This window comes from Plectrocnemia conspersa, unplaced genomic scaffold, assembly GCF_051122295.1.
Source record: "Plectrocnemia conspersa isolate PC_06_02 unplaced genomic scaffold, ASM5112229v1 ptg000006l, whole genome shotgun sequence".
Classification (NCBI taxonomy): domain Eukaryota; kingdom Metazoa; phylum Arthropoda; class Insecta; order Trichoptera; family Polycentropodidae; genus Plectrocnemia; species Plectrocnemia conspersa.
This window is the reverse complement of record NW_028277170.1, coordinates 14336376-14360592: the sequence shown is the minus strand read 5'-3', so window position 1 is coordinate 14360592 and position 24217 is coordinate 14336376. Positions and strand designations below refer to the sequence as shown.

At 32.7% G+C, this 24217-nt stretch overlaps 2 protein-coding genes and 2 long non-coding RNA genes across 4 annotated transcripts in view; 3 read left to right on the top strand and 1 right to left on the bottom strand.

Annotated features, from left to right (window-relative positions):
* hiw (MYC binding protein highwire) overlaps positions 1-24217 on the top strand; it is a 93500-nt gene that overhangs the window by 45765 nt on the left and 23518 nt on the right. The window lies entirely within an intron of this gene.
* On the bottom strand, positions 210-22956 carry LOC148234318 (uncharacterized). The gene is made up of 5 exons (XM_088187774.1): positions 22651-22956; positions 5342-5624; positions 5037-5194; positions 4675-4967; positions 210-3874 (listed from the first exon to the last, which is right to left on the bottom strand). Exons 1-5 carry the CDS (start codon positions 22834-22836, stop codon positions 2308-2310), a joined length of 2487 nt encoding a protein of 828 aa, XP_088043900.1. The 5' UTR covers positions 22837-22956; the 3' UTR covers positions 210-2307.
* LOC148234320 (uncharacterized) lies at positions 11536-15949 on the top strand. Its single transcript, XR_015809985.1, has 2 exons — positions 11536-12070; positions 12411-15949. It is a non-coding gene; the product is annotated as an uncharacterized LOC148234320 (long non-coding RNA).
* On the top strand, positions 16890-18372 carry LOC148234319 (uncharacterized). The gene is made up of 2 exons (XR_015809984.1): positions 16890-17714; positions 17757-18372. It is a non-coding gene; the product is annotated as an uncharacterized LOC148234319 (long non-coding RNA).

Sequence of the window (24217 nt, the reverse complement as noted above, 5' to 3'; positions counted from 1 at the left end):
TTTAACTACATACTCATCAGCTAATGTATTATTTTCGGAGTCAGCAAAATAGCTAGATTTGTGAGATATTTTAATTGATTGGTATTTTCAGACATGAACAAATTCAGTGCTATACATTTGACCAATATTGAGATGTTATAAAGTTATGAAAATCCTATTTGTGTTACGCATATGTTGTTTTTAATGTCAGCAATGAAAGAAAGAAACAATTTTATATCAAGTCAAAATCAATATATTTTATATGTAGCCTTATATCTATATAAAAATAATTTTATTACAGCGTTTCGTACTTAATTTCATATTCAATGTTATATATCACAGTGATGCTTATACAATTTCAGTAAATCCGCAATATTTACAATACAGGCGTCTCTCACATTAAATATACATAGATATGGAATGATAATGAACGACAAAAATTTCGATGTACATCGTTTAATTTAGGCACAATAAATGGCTTATGTGAATTAGTTCATCTTTGGATATTATGAATAATTAATATATTATGGCAAAATATATGATAAAATTACAAATTAAGTGCTAATATACATAACATATTAAATAATACATATATTAATATTAGAAACCAACAAGATGAGAATGTGCTAGTTGAAATTTTGATACATACAATTTATTATCATTATATTGTTAAAACATACTATGGCCTTTACAACTTCATATTTAATTTTTACACATATTATAGTTAGACTAACGCAAACAATGGCAAACCAATTTTTTGGCTTCGCCTCTAAATTTATATGAAGGTGCATCTAATTAAATACATTTCTTTTTTTTACAAAATTATTCCTAAATAGCTCGAATTATGAATTTGTGTAAAATTTATCTGCTTTTCAGTCGATAATGCGTAAAACCATTCAATATTTTACAGAATAACCGATCCCTTACTTTTTCTAAAATTGCCAACATATTGCCAAAAATTATTCTAGATGCTGACAACATTTACTTTACATATAACACATGACTAAAATACAATTAAACCTTGAATACAAGATGTATTCTTTGTATATTCTATTGAAACTCAATTTAACAGTTGCGAAACGTCAATTTGCTCTTCAACCCCAAACTTAAATTAAACGAATTAACTATTCAAAGAAGGACACCAAAAAAGGGTCATCTCGGAAATTGTTGTTCATGCTGTGAGAGCAAAAAAAAGGTCATTTTTGTAAAAAAAAATAGGACTAAAATTTTGAAGAGGATAATATTCCTCAAATGAGGACATCTGGTAATCTTACATAATATCATTATTATATTCTTTTAACATCAAATGGATGTTTCGTAACTGACAAATTGAGTTTCACGACAGTTAAGCGAAAAATAACCTGTTAAGGCCAAAATGTTCCAAACTAAAACAATACAGTTTATCTGATATTTACCAGGGAAATTATAAATCAATTGTATGATACATTTTTACTGGCCAGTTAGTGAAATTATATTTGTACTAGTAAAAATATAATTTCACATTGAAAAATACTTATTCACCGTTACATATACATTGGCACCTATGTATATGATGTAATATGTTTAAATTGAAATGCTAAAACAATCGGAGTTTAATATGTAATTTATGACAATCTAATGATTAAATTAATTTATGTTATGACGGCTTCCATAAATTTATATCATTTTAACCTCCCCCCCACAAGGTGTCACACTATGCCAGATACCCCTCCCCTCCCCCTGTACGTCACGTCACAGAACCAAAATTATTTTGATTTGCAAAGGCAGCAATCTTATAGATAGTATAAGATATGTATTTGTGTAGAAGAGATGTTGCTAAATAATTTCTTCCACAAGTTCTGTATAATAATAATAAAACATGTTCTCGATATTCATAAGCATACATTGTAAATAAATAATTGTAATGTAATGAATTATACATTGTTTCTGTTTTATCAAAAATTGCAATTAATAAATATACATCAGGTTTCCTTATGAACAAATTAAAATTCGTGATGTCACATTTTTTAAAACACCCTCCAACCCCTCTATTACAATTTGTCACAACTCCACTGACCCCTTCCCTCCCCTAAACCTGTGACATAATTTATGGAAGCCGCCTATGGCACATTTATATTTTGTTAAAAAATAACATTTTATTCTTCATAAAATAAATTCCAAATATGATACTATTTATTATTTGACCAATCTATAGTTTCTATGCGAGAAATAAAAGATTTATACAAAAAGTAACACATCTTACAAAGTAACCACATTATTGCCAAGGGGAACTTTAAAACTATAGCAAGAGATACCTGTAAAAATTCTGATTGTATTTAGTTTAAAACACTATGGTGGCGCTCTCGGTTTTTCTGGTAAAGGCCTATTGGCCATTTTGCTGGCTGAACTGTCCGACGACGCTGAATAGTTAGACTTGTTGGATTTTTGCGTAGCACTTCTTAAAACACCGGACGGGCCTGGTGCCAGATTGTCTTTCGGGTTGGACGTTTCTCCGTTGGCATTGGCTTTCGAGCCGCTCATGCTCATTTCAATGGCATGCAAGCAAATAAGAGGATTCGGAGACATCACCTCTTTGACTAAATCCATCTGAGAAAGAGTATCGGAATATTTGCTTTCCGATAACTCTGAGTAGAGATGCATGGTGTGATCTTGTGGCTGGAAATATTCTTGACACAATGCCATTTGACGGTTGTACGGAGTAGTTGTCGTGTTTGTGCCGACGCTCACCATGATCTTCTTATTCTTACCCTGAAACCCTCTCGGAGAAGCCGGAACTTGAATCACGTCATAGAGATTTTCAGCTTCTTTATCTTTCGCCGCATGACTAGTACGATCGTTGTTGTTGTTCAAATTGCAATATTCCTCTACCTTAATGAGATCATACAAATGCTCGATCATTTCTCGAGCTTCGTTATAATTATCAGGATCGTCTAGCTTCTCCCGCAGACTCTCCAACAGTTCCTTTGTAAGCTCTTCGGGAAGAGTCTGCGTTGCTTTATCCACAGTCTCGACCAAATCTTCCATGGAAGTACTATTTATCAGCGTCATATTATCCTCGTTTCTCTCATGCAAAATTAAATTATCAGGATAATTGTTCAACGATATTCTAGACACTGATTCAGTCGTATCCAAGCCGTAATTGAAATTAAACAATCGATCGAAGAAAGTGAAACACGACGAATTAGACGGCATCACTGCATTTTTAACATTCGCACAATATCCTCTACGCTTAACAAATTTACAAATGGCGATCATTGCACAAATGATAATAACACAAATAACTACAGATATTAGTATATAAATTAATATTTTAGTCTCGTTATTTAATATGCTGTATAAGAAATCTTCATCTTGCTCTTCGTACATCTTCTTGTTGTCAATCTTCATCTGTATTGTGTTACAAACGATGTCGGAGACCTCGCACAGCGTTTTATTGAACTTCTTCATTGTCATCACCTCGGTCAGGTTCAAACATCTGAGCACCTCGTCATTGACGTTACAGTAACTTGTTGAAACGTAGTTATGCATTGAGGTTACGTTACCGCCCAACATATTTTCTAGCCAATGATGGATGTTGCAATTGCATAACTTGTTAAAGAATATGTTTTCGTAGTTGATATTCAACATAGGCGATCCAGGAAGATCGCGAATGAACCTCAAACTGTCCTTTTCTATCTTATCGATGGAGTTGTTGATAAAGGTGAACTCGTTCGGTATGTTGTTAAAGTGGTAAGGAGCTATGATCGAATTATTGTCGAAAATATAGAAGCGGTTTCTTTCAATGTTAAAAGTATTCCAGTTGTTCAACTCCATGCCGAACGTGTTGATAGTGTTATCGGTGATAGTGACGATTGCCGAATTGGATTTGATTGCACCTTTTTCGATGTCTATAAGACTGAAACAAAAAACATCGATTTAATATTTATACGAATTTAAAAAATAAATACCTTTCCTTTTGTTTCATTTTCAATTGTTTTCCATACAAATCTCATCTATACTATAACTCTATTTGTCGTTTTCACAAAAAACTAATGAATACTTTATGTAGTATTGTGACTTTTACAGAACAAAGTAGATAAGCATTTCAATAATTATTTAAATTTCAATTATATAATATAGATACAGTAATAAACTTTCAGGAGACATATAGCTATAACCAATGGGTTCAAAAACAAGCAACACTTGTGTCAATCAATGTAAAATTCGATGAAATTAATGTCCCGATTCGAGAGACGAGACATTAGAAGCACGTTCATTTTATTCGATTGATAAGATAATTTACGAATAAGAAGATATTAGCTATTTAGTTCAGTTCTTAAATTCCCCAAAGCTAAGCCAATTGCACCATAATCTAATCTTCAAAGTTAGCAGACCTATAATGCTATTGAATAATTCAGTTGTGAATACACTGAACACATAAATGATTTGGGCGTGATGTCGCTCTAATTTCCAATTTACCATGACACTAAACAAATATCAAAGTGACAAGAATTTATATGGCGACATATTATATAAATGGTTTATAGGTTAGATTTTATATAGAAATTAATTAACAAATTAGGCAAAATACTTAAAATACGCTTGTGATTGACTAATTGGGATTATCAGTTACTGTAGCAATAGTCTTTATACCCTTTACTGTTGTTATAGGATATCTAAAAAGTATGTATTAGTTGTGTGAAAGTATAAACTTACTTGGAATGTTGTATTTTAAAACAAGAACTGGAAGCTTCTATTGCTCTTGTTTGCATGTGTTTAATAGTGCAATTGTAAAATGTGAAGTTTGTAATCAAACTATTATAAGTGAATCCCTCTTTTTCTATTGAACCAATTATGGTGTTATTTATTTTAATATGATAATACTCGTTTGCATTGAAGGCGTGCGTTTTAATCTTCTGTATTTCGCTATCCTCTATCATGATTTCTGATAGGCTAACGACAAACGTACGATCAGGAAAATACGGAACAAAAACTTTGCTGAGATATATCTGAAATTATAAATAACAATTTAAGTTAACGTTTCAACGAAGTATATCATATTTTATAAAGTAACAAACCTTTGTATTTATCTTATTTTCTTTCATATCAACGTGGAACGCAGACTTTTCTAATTTCAAATGATTTATCTGAACCAAATGTACAGATAAAACTCTGGAGAATGTTCTACTTTCGATGTTGACAAATTCACATTTGGAAATGTTGACCGTTACGACACCTTGAAAGAACAAATATAAAACATAACGATTGTGTTATTGACATATTGTAACATACGCTAGCAAATTAATTAGATGAGTGAACCATAAACGCTCGCATCATAATACAGACATTTGGCAGAGCAAAGCAGTTTTGTCGTGTCTATTACCTGTCTCTGGAACTTGAAGAGAATCAGTTCTCAGATTCAATCTATCGCAGTTTTGCACGATGAGTTTTAAGTTGTTCGGCTTCAAGTTGAGGCAGGACTTGGACTGGAACTCTACATTATGCACGTTTTTGATGAAGAAGACATCAATGTTCACCAGAGATAAATTCTGAACATAGATTTCTTTGGCACCTCTCAAATGAATCTCTTGTATGATGCCTCTCAAACGAGCATCTTGATTGATTTTAGGATCTAGTTTGAAAGACTCATTGGTCAGACGAACACTCTGAAAATAAATAAATAATGATATAAATTGAATGAAAGAAAAAAAGACATACATATATTGTTATTATACAATTGTGTTTACATATTTTATATATTTAGCAATAAAATAAATCATTAACATAACTGCAACAGGTGCACAGGCGTAGGGCTCGTGACAATGAGGGCTTTGAAAGGAGTTGGCAAATTTATATAATATTATAAATGTTTACTTATATATTATATATATTTATTTATAATATAAATATTAGAGCTAGAACTATTCTGGAAAATAAAATTTAGGCTCTATTTGTACTGTGCGCAGCTAAATAACCTATATAGACGGTGTTCACGTTGCATCTACAACGCCAGAAATGACTTTACGAGGTGGGAGTTTAACATTTTTTATACTCAGCAGAGATTACTACTAGTCTTTAAAATTCCATATATTATTGTTCAATTAGTAATTATGCCAATTGAATATTGTATAAAAAATTCGCGATGCGCAAAATGAACATGCTCGCCCGTCTATTTTTATCTGGCAGTAAGTAAGCGTAGTGGTTTCTTATGAGCTGACGCAGATATCTGTTCACATCCGTGTGTAAGTAGTGTAGTCCTAGCAGACATTCTCCGCTTCCTTTTGTTCCATTTCGCCACCGTGGTTCGTTCACCTTTCACGCCCCCATCGCGACACTCTTGATTCCATTCAATCAGCGCTCCCTTAAGGACATGGATAGGAAACATTTTCATGATGAAAACACTATATTGTAGTAATATGCTATGTACGTGTTACACGCCAAATATAAACAGATACGGATACGATCCGCACTCAGAGATTTCCTCTGAATTCGATTCGCTGGGATTCAAGACAATGAAGACGATAGTGAGTATCATATCATAAAAAACGCGAAACGCCAATAAAATGTTAAAGAGTGTAGGTAGGAGATCGTCCCCAATGTCTAACGACATATTAACACATTAGACTCAAATTACCTAAAACAATTATCATTTCTACTCGTATATATTGCGTTCAAGCAAAACTTTTATCTACTAAGCGGAAACGATGAGTATTGATCAAAAATAAAATTTGACGTGTCTAAAAAATAATCAGATATTAAAATTGGTATAGTTTTTTGTATAGATTAAAACATAAAATTTAAAGCATCTTTCCATATATTTACGAGACCCATTATATCACAGTTAGTAACACCATTTCATTAGCAAACATTTTTGCAAACTAGTTATTGATTACGTTTTCAAGTAGTAGAGTTGTCGACACTATTACAGACATACATAATACGTTTGGAATAATTTATGCAACAAATAGTAGATAGTACTGAGCAGTTAATTGTGCATAACCGACGGTTTGTTTTTTATCTGTTAAACCAGCATCGTATATAAGTAGTGGAGTAATTCATTGAAATGTCGGGGGTTTAAATCCAACATAAATGATTATGTGTTAGTTGAGTTTACAACGGATACGATTCTAATCGAATTATAATTTTCTCACTTTCTAAATTTGGGAAACGCTGTAATAGACAATTGGCCCGTGAAGTGGCAACATGCGGGAGTGCCAAGAACCCGCACCAATCAAAGCGTATCGAGTGACACCCCCGGGTGTAAACTTACATATATAGTTTTTGGATGTACCGAAGAACTCTACATCCCTGGACACTTTTATTGCGAATCACGATGTAATTCGTTCTTAGAAATTCGCCTCAGTCGGCGATCAAAGGACATTGCCAAAACTACAAGATCATTATTTATAACGAGTGCAAAGCCATTAATGGTAAACCGGTCCGAGCAGGAAGTCTCAAGACTTTCGTGAAATTGCATTGCATTATTATTTTTCTTATAAGTCTGTAGATCTGGGGTGTATACCAAGCGGCCCAAAACACTCGTTTACGCGTATTAATATTATTAAAAATTAAATTAATAACAAAGTATCAAAAATTTTCTCAGTATTCGAATATATTCGCCATTTTTCCCGTTTTTTACCGATAACAATTTATTTAAGAAATAAATTAATTGCCTGTTAAATATTATTTATTAAAAAAATAATTATTAATATTAATAATAATTCGCATAATGCTATGCGAATTACTAATCTGTGAAGGTGTCAATAAGAAAATGCTTAGTTTACATACTTTTTGATCAGGGACGTATGTATTTCCGAGAATGTCAAAAGTCAATTCACAGCTGATAAAGGAGTTACTTTCAGCAAATACAAAAAAATGCGCTTGTATTGCTTTCTACGTATACTATTAACAAATACATAATAAATATAGATAAAAAATACAACTTTTTCAAAACAAAATAAGGGCGCATAAAGGACCATAGATTTTGGAGCGGCACTAGTCACTCGGGTATATTGAAAGAAAAAACGACTACCTGTCTTTCTCAAGTATACAAATTGTTTTATTCTAAGATTTTTTCAAATTTCATTCGAGATAGTATAAACGAATATTTTATCAATTATTCGAATATTCATATAGTTGAAAACCGGGCGAATAATTCAAATAATCAATAAAGAACTCTATTTACACTCTAAGTATATGCCCCGTTTTGGAGAGTATGTTTAAAACAAGTAATAAGTCCGATAGCCTGATCCGTTGAGATAGTCAGTGTCAAGTTTGAACAAGTTATGACTTGTCAGCCGGCTTCCAGAGCCGGAAGGGTGAAGTCGTGTTTACCGTGTCTTTCATGGATTTCGCACAACGCGTTAACATTAAATTTTGTTTTAAGTTGCAAAAAAGTGCCAAAGAAGCTTATGAAATGGTAAAATCAGTGTATGGCGATGATGCGGTAGCTCTGAAGTATGAGTGATTTAAAAGCGGAAATGAGTCGGTTGATGACTAAAAACATACGAAGACATGCAAAAATGATTCGTTCAAATAGGCGATTGACTATTCGAGATATTACCGAAGAACTGAACATCTTGTACGGGCAAAGCATTTTAAGCGATAATTTTCAAATGAGACGAGTGAGTGCGAGACTTTTGACTGACGAGCAGATGGAAAATCATGTGTCAGTCAGAAGGATCGTTTTGATGCAGATCCGAACTTCATGGTCAAAATTATAACTGGAGATGAAAGTTGGGTGTATGGCTATGACCCTGAGAAGAAAATGCAGGGTTTCCAATGAAAAACGAGTGGCTCTCCTCACCATAAGAAGGCACATCAGTCAAAGTCGAACATCAACTTCATGCTAATTGTTTTTTTTCTCGATAGTTCGTTCCAAAGAAAACCACTGTAAGCTCTGAATATTACAAAATAAAGCCGTGCAAAAAAGGAAAACGTTTTGCCATCATTCCCGACATATAAAAGGCCACGACAAAGCATAAAAAGCCTTCCAGAAATGCTTTCAATCAGTGAATCAACGTTGGGATAAGTGCATTGCTAGCCAAGGAAAGTATTTTGAAGGAGATTAATTCAAATTTGATCTAAGCTTATTACTTTGTTTGTAATAAAATTATTCACCGTATTTTTTGATCACACCTCGTACATACAAAAATTAAAATTAAAACAAAAATTTTAGACGAGCATTTTTAAAATACTCTTTGCATCACTACAACTATTATTAAACCAGATATTGATGCACTAATATGGAAAAAACAAGCTCAGTGTTCACGTTAAGAATAATATATATTTTTTTATATACAGAGTAATCGACCAATTGGTAATATGGATGACACTAGTAAAAAATAAATATAAAATTCTAAAGCGTCAAGTATTTTGTCACGCTAGGTGATTTTTTTATTTAAGGCGTCGAATATGTTCATTATGCGAAGCGCATGTCACTTCAACAATTTATTGGCAATTTGCGTTCTGTATATTATCTGGAACCTAGCGACGCGAAGTATTAGAATCAGTCCCCATAGTACCTAACGCTTCCTCCACACTCTCTGGAAGTAGGCCATGGTTGGGCAAGGACGGAAAATATAATGTGTTAATTCGGGGCTACTTCGGTCGAGCTCGGGTCTGCCCGCTCTAATGTCTCGGCGACCTCGACCATATTCGGTAGACATTTGGTTCGGTAACTTCCAGAGAGTGTAGAGGAAGCATTAGACCGAATCACACAAACAAACACCGAGCTTTTTTAGTTGATTTATTTGTCAAAGTTATTTTATTTATTTTTGTATGACATCCTCAATCGAAAGTGTGTTCCTGAAATATAGTCTTTCCTGAATGAATGATTGAATACGTTTGTCGAGGTTTCAAGAAAATCATAAGAACGTCCATTGTGTCAGCTGTCGTACTTTTAGTAATGACACCGATGGTTATGGTTTGCGACATGCGCCCGCGGCTTTGACCTCTTTAATTGGCGCCGGCCCTGCAATCACCGCTCATTCCGATCGATAAGACCGCCGGCTAATTTAATTGTCGACTATTTTCACAGCCATCCCCACGACAATGAATTTTGGTGATAGAGCCTATTGACGCAAGGAAGTCACTCGTTACAGCTTCGTTTAAATATAGAAAGGCACTTGATGATTTCGGAAAGCATCATAAAATCGTTTATGTTCGAGGCTATAATTATAGTAATAACGCAACAGTATCTATCTATATTCATATATTTGGAAACCTTAGTACTCGAAGATTTTGATCACAATTCCATATCAGGATTCTGAGTAAACAATACATTTGAAAATAGTCTGCGTGCAATGTATAGGCGGTGACTTCTATAGTTTAATCAGAATTATTACATAAATGGACAACTGTTTTTTAGGACTATCCTACTGTAATAAATTTACATTTAATTATCGGAATGGGTATAGTAAAAAAAAAACATGGAAAAAACAACTTATATATAAAAGCTATTTTTTAGAGGTATATAACTTTAAAATGAAATAAAACACGTAAAACTTAGTGGTAATGGCCATGGTAGTGACTTTATTGGAAAGATAATTTTAAGCCATTAGTGTTTAGATATGATTTCAGGCATATGGGTACCGCGGCTGGCTCGAATAAAGTGCAATTTAGAAGTCCAATTTTCGACCAGTTGGGGCCGTATATCGGCAATAACGCGGCGAATGTTGGCTTCCACGTCAAATGAATGTTGCCGTTCATTTGGGGAACGAAAAAGTCAGTAATCATGAATCTATAGAGCTTTCTGGCAAATTCATTTTTGAAGAAATATGGAGTCCATATTTCTTCAAAAATGATAACTGCTACGAAAAATGCAAAAATAATAAAATGGGCTGGTGGAATCATTGGTCCATTGTGGAGCAATGATTCCACCAGCTGACATTGACGTTTCAATAATGATAAAAATATTTGAATTAATAAACGAGCGATGACTTGCAATACGAGCAGTGCGCATTGCGTCACTTTATTCCTAACTTAGATGATTATTCTCAACAGTCGATAATTATTCTTGCAGTGAAGACGTACTTTTGTAAAATAATACGTCACTAAAGTCTTCTTGGTTGTGGATAATGCTCTTGCTCATCCTTCACAGGGACGTCATTTGAGGGAGGCAGGTGGGGGCATTTGTCCCCTCTTGAATATGGTCAGAAAAATGTCATTTAATAAAATAATATAAATCTAATGAAATCGAAATATAAAAAAAGAACGACCACTGACTGGCCAACTTTTGCCCAACTTCCTGTAAAAAACTGAAATTACGTCCCTGTTAGTCTATCTTCAGCAGTGCTTTGGCAAAAAATATTTTTCTAATAAATATATGAGATAAAATACAACGTTGTCTCACTCCTAGCTATTTTTTGATATCATCTTATGATTTAATGCTGTCTTTTTATCGCCAATATAAATTCGCATTAATTCGGAGATCTGTATCATATATTCCTGTAGATTTCACAATTTTCAGTATTAATATAATACCAAGTGTCTAACCTTTTAGATCTTCTGGGCCACATCGTCTGACAAAAAAATTTTAAGGACTACAAATTAAATTTAATATTTATTTTTGACTACATTGTAACCCATATTACCAGTGGTTATAATTATTCCTAATGTGAACACTGGGCTTGTTTTAACGATAACAGTGCACCGACAGTGAGATTTTATGAAATATTATGAATCTTAATGAAATGAAAATATTAAAATAAAAAACGACCATTGACTTGTCTACTTTTGCCCCCCCCCCCCCATCCCAGAAAAACTGAAATGACTACTTACTGAAGGAAGTCAATATGAAGTTCATTATGATCATGTTTGTTCTTTCCAACACCACTCCATTATCCAGTCCATGAAAAAGCAGAGCAATTCAAACTTTACATCAAATCACTATAACAGCGATGCATGGAGAAAACTGAGGACATTATAAAAGAGTTGAAGGTGAAGGAACAAGTCCAACAGTTGACCACCGAAGAACTAATAGATCTGCATCGCGAGCAACAGCACGAGGCTGCAAAGGAAATCTCGTCTCAGGAAGAGGAGGAGAAAGAGGCTGAGAAACCTCTCATTTCAAATGAGATTATAGATATAATAAAATGTTGAAACCAGGGCTGTGGAGTCGTTAAAAAAAAACACGACTCCGACTCCGACTCCGATTCCGATATTTACCAACAACACGACTCCACTCCGACTCCGACTCCGACTTCGACTCCGACTCAAAAAAGTTTAATTTTATCAGGTATTTTTGGTGTTTCTCTACACGTTTAATATTCATACGCTATACACATTCATTATTACGCAATTAAAAATTCATAAATTTCATAATTTAAAAAATGCTCGGAGTCGCTCATTTTTCACGACTCCGACTCCGACTCCAACTCCGGCCAAAACACCACGACTCCACGACTCCAACTCCGACTCCGACTCCGACTCCACAGCCCTGGTTGAAACAGTGCAAAATTTCGTGGAAAAGTACCACCCGAGTAAGGGTATAGCACTGCAAGCCATGAATCCATTCAATATGCAATGTCACATTTTCGCCAAATCCTCGAAAGTGTCATTGTTAAAGTTTCACGAAAAGACAAAATAAAAAAAATCATAATTTTTATATTAATCACGTTTATATAAATATTTCTTATGGGGAAATTTGCTTTGATATACAATCTTTGATCATCGCTAATATTATTTTTGGATTAATATATATTTGCAGATATGTTATCGATACCATGTATTACGTCATAGATGTTTATTAATCAATCGAAAAAATCCAGTCTATCCTAATGTGTTTTTCTAGCATCCAATAAACAATCCTCCCACATTAGATTAAAACCACCAATTTCGCGATGCACATAAATAAAATAAGCACAGACGGTTCAGTGGTAAGTTTTATTCTTTCTGAATCGACTTCGCCAAACGAGTTTAATTTTACTCTACAATAATAATACGTGGCAAGAGTGCGTGACAGTTGCATTGTTGACCAAAGGAAGTCCTTCAATTTGAGCTAAAGGCGTAAGTCAAAACCGGCCCTGATTACTAAATATATACACTACCAAAAGGATCCACCTCGTAATAAGATATCTGAATGGTGTCAAATGAGAAAGCTATGAGACAATTTTTTTAAGTTAAGTCTTCTTGGAAAATAGCTCTCATCAATTTTTGATTAACATGAGTCATCAGTATTGGCTAAAAACAATAAATCTTCCAAAGAATAACAACCAAATTCCAGTTCGCGAACTATTTATACTCGATATAGAAATCACAGTAAATGGAGCTTTTTATATTTAGAAGCAATTTTATTAAATTAAAATTATCGTTACAATTTATGTTATATGGCGAAAGTTATAACGTATTAGAATCTCAGTTTCAAGGAATAGAATATATATTTTTTTATAATTAGCACACCACAATTTAAAAAAAAAGTTATGTCTAACAAAATAAGCAAAACTTATACACAATCTTAAACAGCATCTTAAATTACAAAAGAAATATGTTTATTGTTAGACATAATTCTATGCTATCAAAAAAACAATAAGAATATTATTTATTTTACAAATAATATTGCATTAAGTGTTTCAAATTTTACTTAATTATATTTGCTGCCAGAAAGTCTACATTATATCTGGAAACGGAAAGGCTTTTATTATAGTCTGCCTACTGACCGTGATTTCTGAACAAGATATTGGCTACGTTTTTTAATGGTAGTTAGTTTATCGGATTCGTAGCGTTTTGAACAACCAATTTTGTGTTCATATGACTAAACATATAGACATAAAACCTATTTTTAAAATCTGCTTTATTCAAATATTTTTGATGTAATTTACTTTTATCTATTGACTAATTATTATATGCAATACTGATAGCTGTTTCTATTAGTAAACCGGTAGTGAAATATGTTGTTTTATCGATTATTAACATACGTATTGGCCTTTTTCGATCCGACAGCCCTGATTCTTGGTTTAGAGCCGGTTCACATCGTCCCTTGTAAGTGCTACTGGGACGCAGATGGACGTTGCATTATGTAAAAAAGAATGATTAGACTTGTTTCCTGTTCACAAACGAGACAATATATATTTCTGTATAATATGTATTTATATACGCGTGCATATCTGTATGTGTATTTGTGAACCATTCGGGACTTATCCTCCGGCTCAATTATAAGTCGGAATTTTACTGCCCGAATCATTTTGACCAAGAAGCAAAAAGAATTCGACCAACGGACATTCCCGGACGAAGCTCCCTCCTTCGTACGATATTTGTACTAATTTCGGAGAGGATACAACTGTGTAAGCTTTCGACATAAAATTGAACAGGAACAAATTCGTGTCGAAGGACCAGCGTTTTGATTACTCCTATATTCTTGCTTATAAATAGAATACCTACTCAAAATACATTCAGAGTAATGGAAACGAAATATGCAATGAATCTTTTGGAGAGAAAAGAGAACAAACTTTAATGGTAAAAGAACGATAACACGAAAAAGTAGTACTTTGGAAATGCATACGTAACACGAGGAATTAGAAGACGAGCTTCTTTAAATAAGGATCATTGATTTCAATAGATTAAAAACTTCAATTAAACAATCAACCATGTTTAATAGGGACTCAAATTTATGGTCAAAAATCTTCGTCAGAACTCACCAAAGATCTTCGCTCAGTACAAGGTACTACATTTGATCCATCAACTGTACGAAGGCACCTTACTAAAATGGGATTAAAAGCCACTTTTAAGGAAGAACAATAATCAAAAACGTCTGATTTATGCAAAAATATAAAGATTGGACTTTAACCCAATTTTAAGCTAGTTCTGACGATTTTTTTTTCTATTTCTAATGCTTGTTATTTTTTAATAGTTGATTGCATCGGTATTTTTTGTCCTTGCACTCTTTTTTGTACCTGTTTCTGCAATTTTTTGCAGAAACGGTGCATTTGTATATATAATATAACATATATTAATAGACTTTTTTTATGATATTTCATAGCTTTGGCTCCACCTGATTTTAAAGTCACTAGCCGTCTCTGCAGTGGTAGATAAAAAATAATATTTAAAATATATTTTACACACCAGATTTCCAGAGCACATATTTTTTAAGTGCTATCAAACGCCGCTTTCGCGACATTGTTATGCACTCTGACTATTTACATACCATATGTTATCACATGACTTTCAATTTATCGCAGTGACTTTTCCTTGTATAATACATGAGATAATTATATCAAAAATCATGAGCTTGAACCGCAAAACAACACATAATAAAATTTAAAATGATTACTAATTAAACGTTTGTTTTTGGTATATGTATCTTCACCTTTAGTTGTGCGATTTGGCTGGTTAGCAATCTATCTACCCAAAAGTGACTAATTCAGAGCTCGCGAGTCTGATTCGGAATTGCTAAGCCACAAATAGATTATAGTGTCTAGAGCTCGGACGATGGCTAATAATAATACACCGTGTGCCGAAAAAATGTACACGTTCCAATGGACGCTTCGCTAATTCGTCCAAATGCTATAATTTCTATAACGTGTGAATGACTCCGAAGACATCTGTTTCGTTTTTTCACCTTCGGATTTTGACCTGCCACAATCCGAGTGCGGCAAACTTCGTTTTTTAATAATGTTGTGTTCAGTTCGTGACCCTAAAGTTTCAACCCCTACTGTGAGAAACGAGTTTCAAGGGCATTTTTTGTGCCAGATTTAGTGCAGCGTTGCCAACCACTTGAGATGCACATTGGCTTGTGAAATCTTCGAATAATCGATCATGTTGATCAGAACTTCCCAACTAGTGCCGTGCGATATATAATACATAATATTTTATTATCGATTTTTTAATACAGAACAGACTTTTTTTTGTACAGACCCTGTACAGAAAAAAAAAATATAAACATATTTACAATATTAACATCAATGCCAATACTACAATGCGTTCAAAAACCAGACTTTCCGACATATAGTTTAAAATTCGGATAGGTTTGCTTATTGGTAGTATCCAACACTCCTTTTGTTCTCTTTAACGATCATTCAATTCTCTGTTCATCAATAATATATTGATATTGGCCTAAGTACACAACATACATTACTAATTTTATTTATTTCTGAAAATGAGAATTCTTCTTTCTCGAGAAATGAAAACATAGAGAACCCTGAATGCTTAGAGAAAACACTCCGCGCTATATATGCAGGAACATAAAACATGAATCAGAATTTTAATTAGACCTATTTAAAATTCTTCAGTATATTGACATTCCCACTTACAAATGAAGAGGCGGCTTAAAGTTATGATGAAGTATCATGATAATTGACTAAAATGAGGTTACTTGTGGTGAGTGCATATTAGAGTGGATTAGTTAGTATTACATATACAAAATAAGTGCGTAATATCCGTTGAATGTTTGAGATTTTCCACTAAATCGATCATCACGTTTCAAGCTCTAAAATGTTTTGAAGATATACTCATTGGAAAGCATTGACAGTGTCATTGACAGCTGAGCCCTTGAGTCGGGAAATCGTTAAAACGTTAAGTGTGAATTGATAGGAAATAAGACATTTCAGTGCTGAGAATATAAGTGATTTCGATTAAAACAGAAACGCTTGTGGGTCGATAATATTCTATTTTTATTTAAGAGCTACATCTAACTTTTTAGATTTTCATTCAAAAGTATTTATATTTCAACTGATTGTTGCATTACTTTATCTAAGATTAACATTGCGTAATTAATTAACATTATAAATGATTTATTTATTTATTAAAATACCTCAATGCTTCACGATGGTCAGAAAAGCAATATATTGTATTATAAAAAAACAATTCAAAATATAAAATTAACCCTTTAACTCCCATGTCGAGGTGAACTCGACATCGGTTGTTTTACCAGCAACTCCAATGTCAAGGTGGACTTGACGTTTTTTCAAAGCTGTTTCTTAAATAATTTAAATCTATTTTATTATTTATTTTTATTTTGTAAGCATCAAGTAATGGTTTAAAAAGAGGCAATTTTTTTATTCTACGACCTTTAAATGTGTGTATGTTTTTGAATATATAGATGTGTGTATGAATATTATATGATACGCAAATTGCTCAAATTTGTAATAATTTCTCATTCTATACGATACGTTAATTCGTAGCGTCTTCGCATATGAACAGTCCGTCCAAGATATGAACGCTCATCGTCACAGTATTGGTGAGTAAATATAATTGGGTGACCATGTGAAATTACAAGTGCAATTAATTTTTACTTTTTTAATTAAATTTATTGAGGAAAGTGTAAAATATCATTTTCTTACTTATTTTGTATATTTATATACATATTTAAATCGCAATTGGTATCACTCTCCAGGTTGAATATCTGTTCAATATAATATTTTTTTAAAATACCAATAGAATATTACAGGAATTGTTTTATTGATTACAAAATACCACAACATGACAATAATTTATAATAAAAATATAACACATTATAATTTTTAATTCGATTTCCAACGTATGGTCACCCTACCCTTAAAACAGCCCTGATTTAGTATTGGTAAAGTTCTCCTATCGGTGTAAACAAATTCGCGGAAAACTGTGTATGTATGCATGCATGCGTACACGCACCCTTATTTCCAACACAACGATGATGAGCGCTAACATCTTGGATGGACTATATATATATATACGTACTGTGAATAAGTCTTTGAACGGTCACCTACAAAATACTTTTTTTTTGAGTTACTTTTTTTTCGGGGTTGTTCAGTCATTGAAGGAATCATAAAATTTTATTTGACGTTTCTACAACGTTCATGTATTGAAAAACAATTAAGAGTCAGCAATAGTTTAATTGTCACAAAATTCAGTTTTCGTCTTCACATATTGTTTTTGAGTATTTGCATCTTGAGTACGACGCAAAACAGTTGTTTTGAAATAGTTTTTGAGTCTCTCCGTGCATATTAAAAAAATAGAATTTGAAATACGTCGTTTAACCCTGCCACAGAAGTGTTTATAGTGCTGTTGACCTGTGAATTATTTAATTATATTTTATTTAAATGGGTAAAATTAGTGTAATAAATCGACAAAAAATCATTATTCACCACAAATAACGACATTCCGTGCAAAAAAACTGATTAAATCCATTGTGATCAAAAGATTTTAAAAAAACGACCAAATTGTGGACCGTCCGAGGAGTGGAAGATCTAAAAAGATCAACGGTCAACCGGAGCACTATTTAGTGGTCTTATCTTCGAGGTCAAGAAAGAAGTTAAGCCGTGATCTGGCCAAGGATCTTATTTTGTATGTGACCGTTCGAAGACTTATTCACAATGAAGATTAATAATAAATATCTCAGATATCTATATATGCAACAACAGATTGTATGCTTGACGTAGCACTCTAGGTACACGAGACAAGACACAACGATTTATTCAGCGATAGCTACGTCTAACTATCGTCTAACTTCCGCGAAACTTAATATATAAAGTACGTTCATATTTTTACTAGAAAACTATACTAACAATAGTTGAGATTTAACATGACTTACATGGCCCACCTTGCTCAAACATATCCATTTTTAGGGTTAGGTCAGAATCTCCATTTGGCTCCGATATCATAAACATGCGCTGTTTACGATCCAGAAAGAAGTTTTGCAACATCCAAAGCATCGATAAAAACGCAAACACAGGTGATTCGCTTTTAAACCGATCGGATAAAACAGGTTTCTCGGATGTAGTATGCTATTTACCAACGTCGCCAGTTACCAACGTAATCAATTAACCCTTTGGCCGCCGTCCACACAATACTTCTCGCGATGACGAACCGTAATCGGGACAGTGGCCGCTCGAAAAGAACAATGCCACTATGTGTGAACGGTGAGGCTATAATTGCTATCTGATGAAATGAATATTGCGAACTTTGCACACGTAGCTGCGGCGTGTACCTAAAAAGCCTGACCGACTTTTCCTCAAAGTACTTTGAATGCCGGACTCTTAACGATTTTAAGACATTTAAATGCATAACAACGACAACTAATTATTCATCTCTATACGAATGTTTAGATTCGTTGTTAATGTTATCTGGCATTTAGCTTTGGTAAAGATAAACCCTGCAAAGATTCCCCTCAAAGGACAAAAATACAGATTGTAACTTTCACACGGGCTTGTATCTGAAGGAATGTTGATATTTATCTTTGAACACTTGAATATGATTAACTGAGTACCGTAAAAATGTTTATGTAATCAAACACTTCTACAAGGCACTGAAGTGTTACACTTGTCGAGCTCAAGTTTTTAGTCTTAAAACCGAACAATATCATGCATTATATCGACCCATTATATTAAATATTTCTAATAGGAAGTTGAATAACTTTTTAATAAAACGAATAGTATTAATTTGTGAGGCAATAAGAATAAAATCATTAGCTTATATATATATACAATAAATTTGATAAAATTATGTATTTATTATGTTCCATTAATTTTTCTGAATTAATTCAATCTCAGCTAATCTTACTTCTGGTGATTTGAAAAAGCTGAAAAGACGACCCTGATCAAAAAGTATGTAATAATATATTAGGCAATTTATTTTCGATTAAAATGTGAATAGAATATACGTATATATTCGTGTTTTAATTTTTACATTATTTTGGCACACCACGATCTCAAGTATCCACTTAAGACTTATCACAATTGCAAAAGAAGACTTCGTTAGCACATTTAAAACGCAGATAAGCAGCTATATGAATGCCGTTTGTTTCCAAATCGTGGTCCACATCGTACTCATGTGTCACAGTCGGTTTATTTTTCAAAACTGTTTACATTATTGGACAATTTCTCGGAAAACACACCAGCCAGTGCTGTCGGGCCAATTGTGAGTCGTCATTATCGCGTCGGATTCTAACCCCCTATTCCTGTCCTGTGAGTCAGACTCAAGAGTTGACAGGAAGGTAATGGAACGAACTGTTCATCGGATAACGCACGCTATAAACTATATTTTTATAATATATACATTTTTAATATAATATGATATATTATTTTCACAAAAAATTATGCACTATTTATAATACTATTAACTAGTACAATGTATCAAGTCCAAACATATGTTTTATATCTACATATGTACATACGTTCATATATATGACTTAGTTTTCATAATAATTCACCGTAGTACTGTATACTATTGCAAAAAATAAGTTTTCCAAATTGACTTATTTCAGGTACTGATTTCATCAGCCATGGAAAAATCATTGTTTCTCAAAATGAGATTCAAAAACTTAACGATTATCTGAAAACGAGCTATGTTCAAATACAATATTTATACGTATATTATAAGAACGTAGATCGTACGATCAAGTAGAAAATAAAATCTTATGATTTATAGCTTTGACATTGCATTAAGAATGCAGCATATGACTAAAATGCAATTGTAGAGGTACTCATGACGCGATTTCGCGGGATAAAACGAAATTTGAGGATATAGTTTATATATGTATATACGATAGATGCCGTAGTTTTAATAATATCATCATTAAATTTATTTAAAAAATATATCTTGTAAATGTCTTAGCTGCGTTTGTTAGCCAGTCTGACCCACCATTTTATTTCAAAATGGTGGGAATTCCAAATCTTAGAGATAGAGAGGTATAAATCGTTTTAAAATAGTTTTTTTGCCATTTGTGTATACGATATAAATAAAGTTGACAATTTAAATGAGCAATATATAAATAATTGTTCCATAAAACAAATTATTGGTAGGGCGTGATGGAATAGCGTAGTCCGTAACGTCTCAGACTACTAACTCTGAGGTTGCGGGATCGAGCCCCAGCAGCGGAACTCGAATTTTTATTCATAAAAAGTGCGCTATTAGGTATTAAAAACCGGGCTAAACTTTATAAATTATATTTCAAAGTAAAGTTGTTCTTAGATAAGCTTTTGTAAGCTTCTCGGCTAAGTTTGTTAGTCAAACTAATCCGCTTTCTTATTTCAAAATAATGGCTATTCAAAAAGTAAAAAATCATTTAATTGTTAAAAAAGCTAACAAAGTAAAGAAGTAAAATATGTTTAAAAATAGAAATTGAAATATTAATGATGTTCAAAAAATCCTAGAAAAAAAGTTATGAGGTCAAAACGTTCTAGATATTAAAATAATAAAAAAATTAAAATACGAAACATTTGTTCGACATACAGAAATCAACCTAATTCTTGCGGCCTTTGCCGGACAGATTTTTTTAAGCGAAGTTGTATGTCAATATAACTAGAAATCTTAAACATAAGAGATGGGGACGAAAAGAATTACTTTTTTGAATACAAATAATATTTCAATTTAGTTTGTAAAAGTCCTTTAATTACGAATAGTGGCGATTGCGTTCCTTATTCTTCGCTCCCCTTCGCCATCCAGCTTATAAAGGAGCTTGTCAGACACAATGATGTTTTCGGCAATAGCTAAAAGGAGTTAGAGCAATCTATGTGGGATGGTACACCTCTTTTATATATGCGTATCATGCTACAGATATGCGCCAGTTATCGAGTGCGATTCAATTATCTTTGTTTATGAGTGAAACTCAGATCAAAGGTTGCAGACGTATGTCGGAAGATATTCGTAGAGTGTCGAGAACAAATATACATGGCACAACACTGAAATGGTTTAATTTGTCAGTTATTGATAACGAAGAATTTCGAAACGCTATTGAAAAAAACTAATACATCGAGAACTCTCCAAAACTTTTTAAGAAAGCAACGAAACAATTTGATTGCAATTACATCAATTGGGAAAATCATGAAAACAGAAACAGATAAGAACAAGCTCGTTAATAATAAAGCGCATTTCATAAACTCGTCAAGAATAGCTGCTTATACGAACACGGAAATGAGATTATAATGCAGAGCGCAATCTTATGTTTTTAAATTATACAAAAAAATGTTTTTAATTGATTATTTTCAATATTTAATTCAAAAACTTAATTTGACATAAAATTAATAATAAAATTGAATTTAATCTTAAAAAAACACAAACAGAAAAATGAAGTATATTTTTAAATTCCTTTGTTATAAAATAATAATAAAACAAACGTTAAATGGTTTTTGAGCTAGTTTTTCTATTAAAAATGACTATAATATATTATTTTGCGTATATACAAATATTACAGTCCTTTAATTATTTTATATTAGACGCATAATTTAAAAAAAAATTATTCTTAATTCAAAATTCAGTAAATAAGTAAAAGTATTGTTTAGTAGTAAATGCTTAATACAAATGCATAATTTCATAACAGTCGTAGTAAACGAATATAGTTGAATTATTGGCAATAGTTTATTATTGCTTACTTCAATGGGTAGTCCATATAATTTAAGAAGTCGAAGCCGGTTTTTAAAAATAACGATTCGGTAGTCTGGAGTAATTTTCTTTACCATTGTATAAATAATCCTGGCAAATGTGACTCATAACGTAATTTGCAAAGAATTGCAGTAGAGGTTTTATTAAATGTTGACTCCATCAGTTATATCTTACTTTATATAGGAAAAATAAATAAGCTCTCATTAGAAGGGCCTGGTTATCGTGCGATATCAGTTTCAGTGCCTCTATCCCTTTACTTGATATATGTTTTTCGATTATATTGTGCTTTATATTTCCCTATGCGTATTATTATATGTAGTGGATAAATCATAAGAACTAACAATAGTTTGTCTATAATAAACACAGTATTTAGAGATAGTGTTGTAGAGAAAAACTCACTTGGGTGGCGTCAAAGTTGCAGACTATAGTCAGGTTTTCCGGTGCACAGCTGCACGCAGGCCAACTGCACAGATCACCATCTTCCACATTGCGGCCATGGTCACCGTTTCCGGCATGACTGATCCGAACTATCGAGGCTATCAACAGCAACACAGTCGATATGCTCGAGCGGGGCGCGGTCGCCATTTTTTATAACGCATCGTCATTCACCGCGCAAGGTTGACGGCTGCTGGACAGCGCCGAAAGAACAATGGTTGGCAGCATCTGACGCGACCCTACCACACTATCAACGATCCTACTGCGACTGAAAGGCCACAGACTCTTGCGCAGCTGAGCCCACTAGTATTTCGGCGCGTGGGGGTGACCATGATTTGGGCGTAGATCTATGGGATTTATTTTGCTGATACTGCGAAACAAATACAGTTTACGCGACCATTGAAATAATATCTACGTTCTAGGGAACCATTATAAAGCATTATTAATTATATATAAACTTATGATGATAGGAAAAACTAATCATATCTATGTACTACAATACCATGATAGTTTATTTGCAATATGCAGCAATTAATGTCATATTCGAAACAAATTTGCATTTCTAACTTATAAAATAATTTTAAAACTCCTTCAAATTCGAAGACCGCAAAAATTAGGTAGATTTTTGCATAAAAAAATATAAGAATATTTTAATTTTCAGGTATATAATTTTTAATTATTAAATTTATTATAATTTTGATTAAATAATGTTTGTCCTCTTTTTCTTTATAAGATTTTTTTGCCGGAAATACGATTTTTTTTATTAATCGTCATATTAAAACGAGACGGTGATATTTACAAGGTAAATTTTTAAGATTTTTTTTTAAATTAAGGATGGCTAACTCAGTCGGGATATTTGCAATAGCAAAGTTTCATGGTACGCGTTTATTTAGAATGTAAATTTCAAGTGTAATGAGACTATTTCTGTATTTGCTCTTAAACGTTTTAGATAATATAGAGCTTGAAAAATTTAAACCTACTGCAAAATATTTGCTCCAGAACTTTCTCATGGCTAGATTAGTAAATATCATTATTTTTTTATCAAGCTTGGAACTTTCTAGTTACTAGAAAGTTCCAAGAATACTAGATTCTAGTATGATTATCTTATTTTAAACTTTCTTATATTTAGATGAATGTTTTTATCTAATGCCTTCTATTCTAGCCTCTGCGTTAATTTTTTGCTTTTTAAAACACTTTAAATATCACTCTAATTCATATTTTATCTCAAATATGTAGAAGTATTTCTCTACTGAAAAGATTTATATGCTCATTGTTTAGCTTTACAGACAACTTTTTAAGCTTTCTATAGATAATCAGTTTCAGTACTTATTAAATTACCTATTTTTGTGACATGAAAGGATGTATGATGGCAATTTGTGCTATTTCTTTCTAAGCTAAAAAAAATATGTATATGAAGCCAAATTATATTTTATTCATAGCCAAACTGTTATATTTCATAAAACTATTAGCGATAATGTGTCAGCTCTAGAAGTAAAAACTGTTACTCCAAATATACACAAGATATAGTAGA

Coding starts and splice junctions, on each gene's coding strand:
- LOC148234318 (XM_088187774.1), bottom strand. CDS start 22,836: ATGGCGACCGCGCCCCGCTCGAGCATATCGACTGTGTTGCTGTTGATA. Junction 4,968..5,036: donor AAAATAAGATAAATACAAAG/GTTTGTTACTTT, acceptor TTATAATTTCAG/ATATATCTCAGCAAAGTTTT. Junction 3,875..4,674: donor TTTAAAATACAACATTCCAA/GTAAGTTTATAC, acceptor TTTTTGTTTCAG/TCTTATAGACATCGAAAAAG.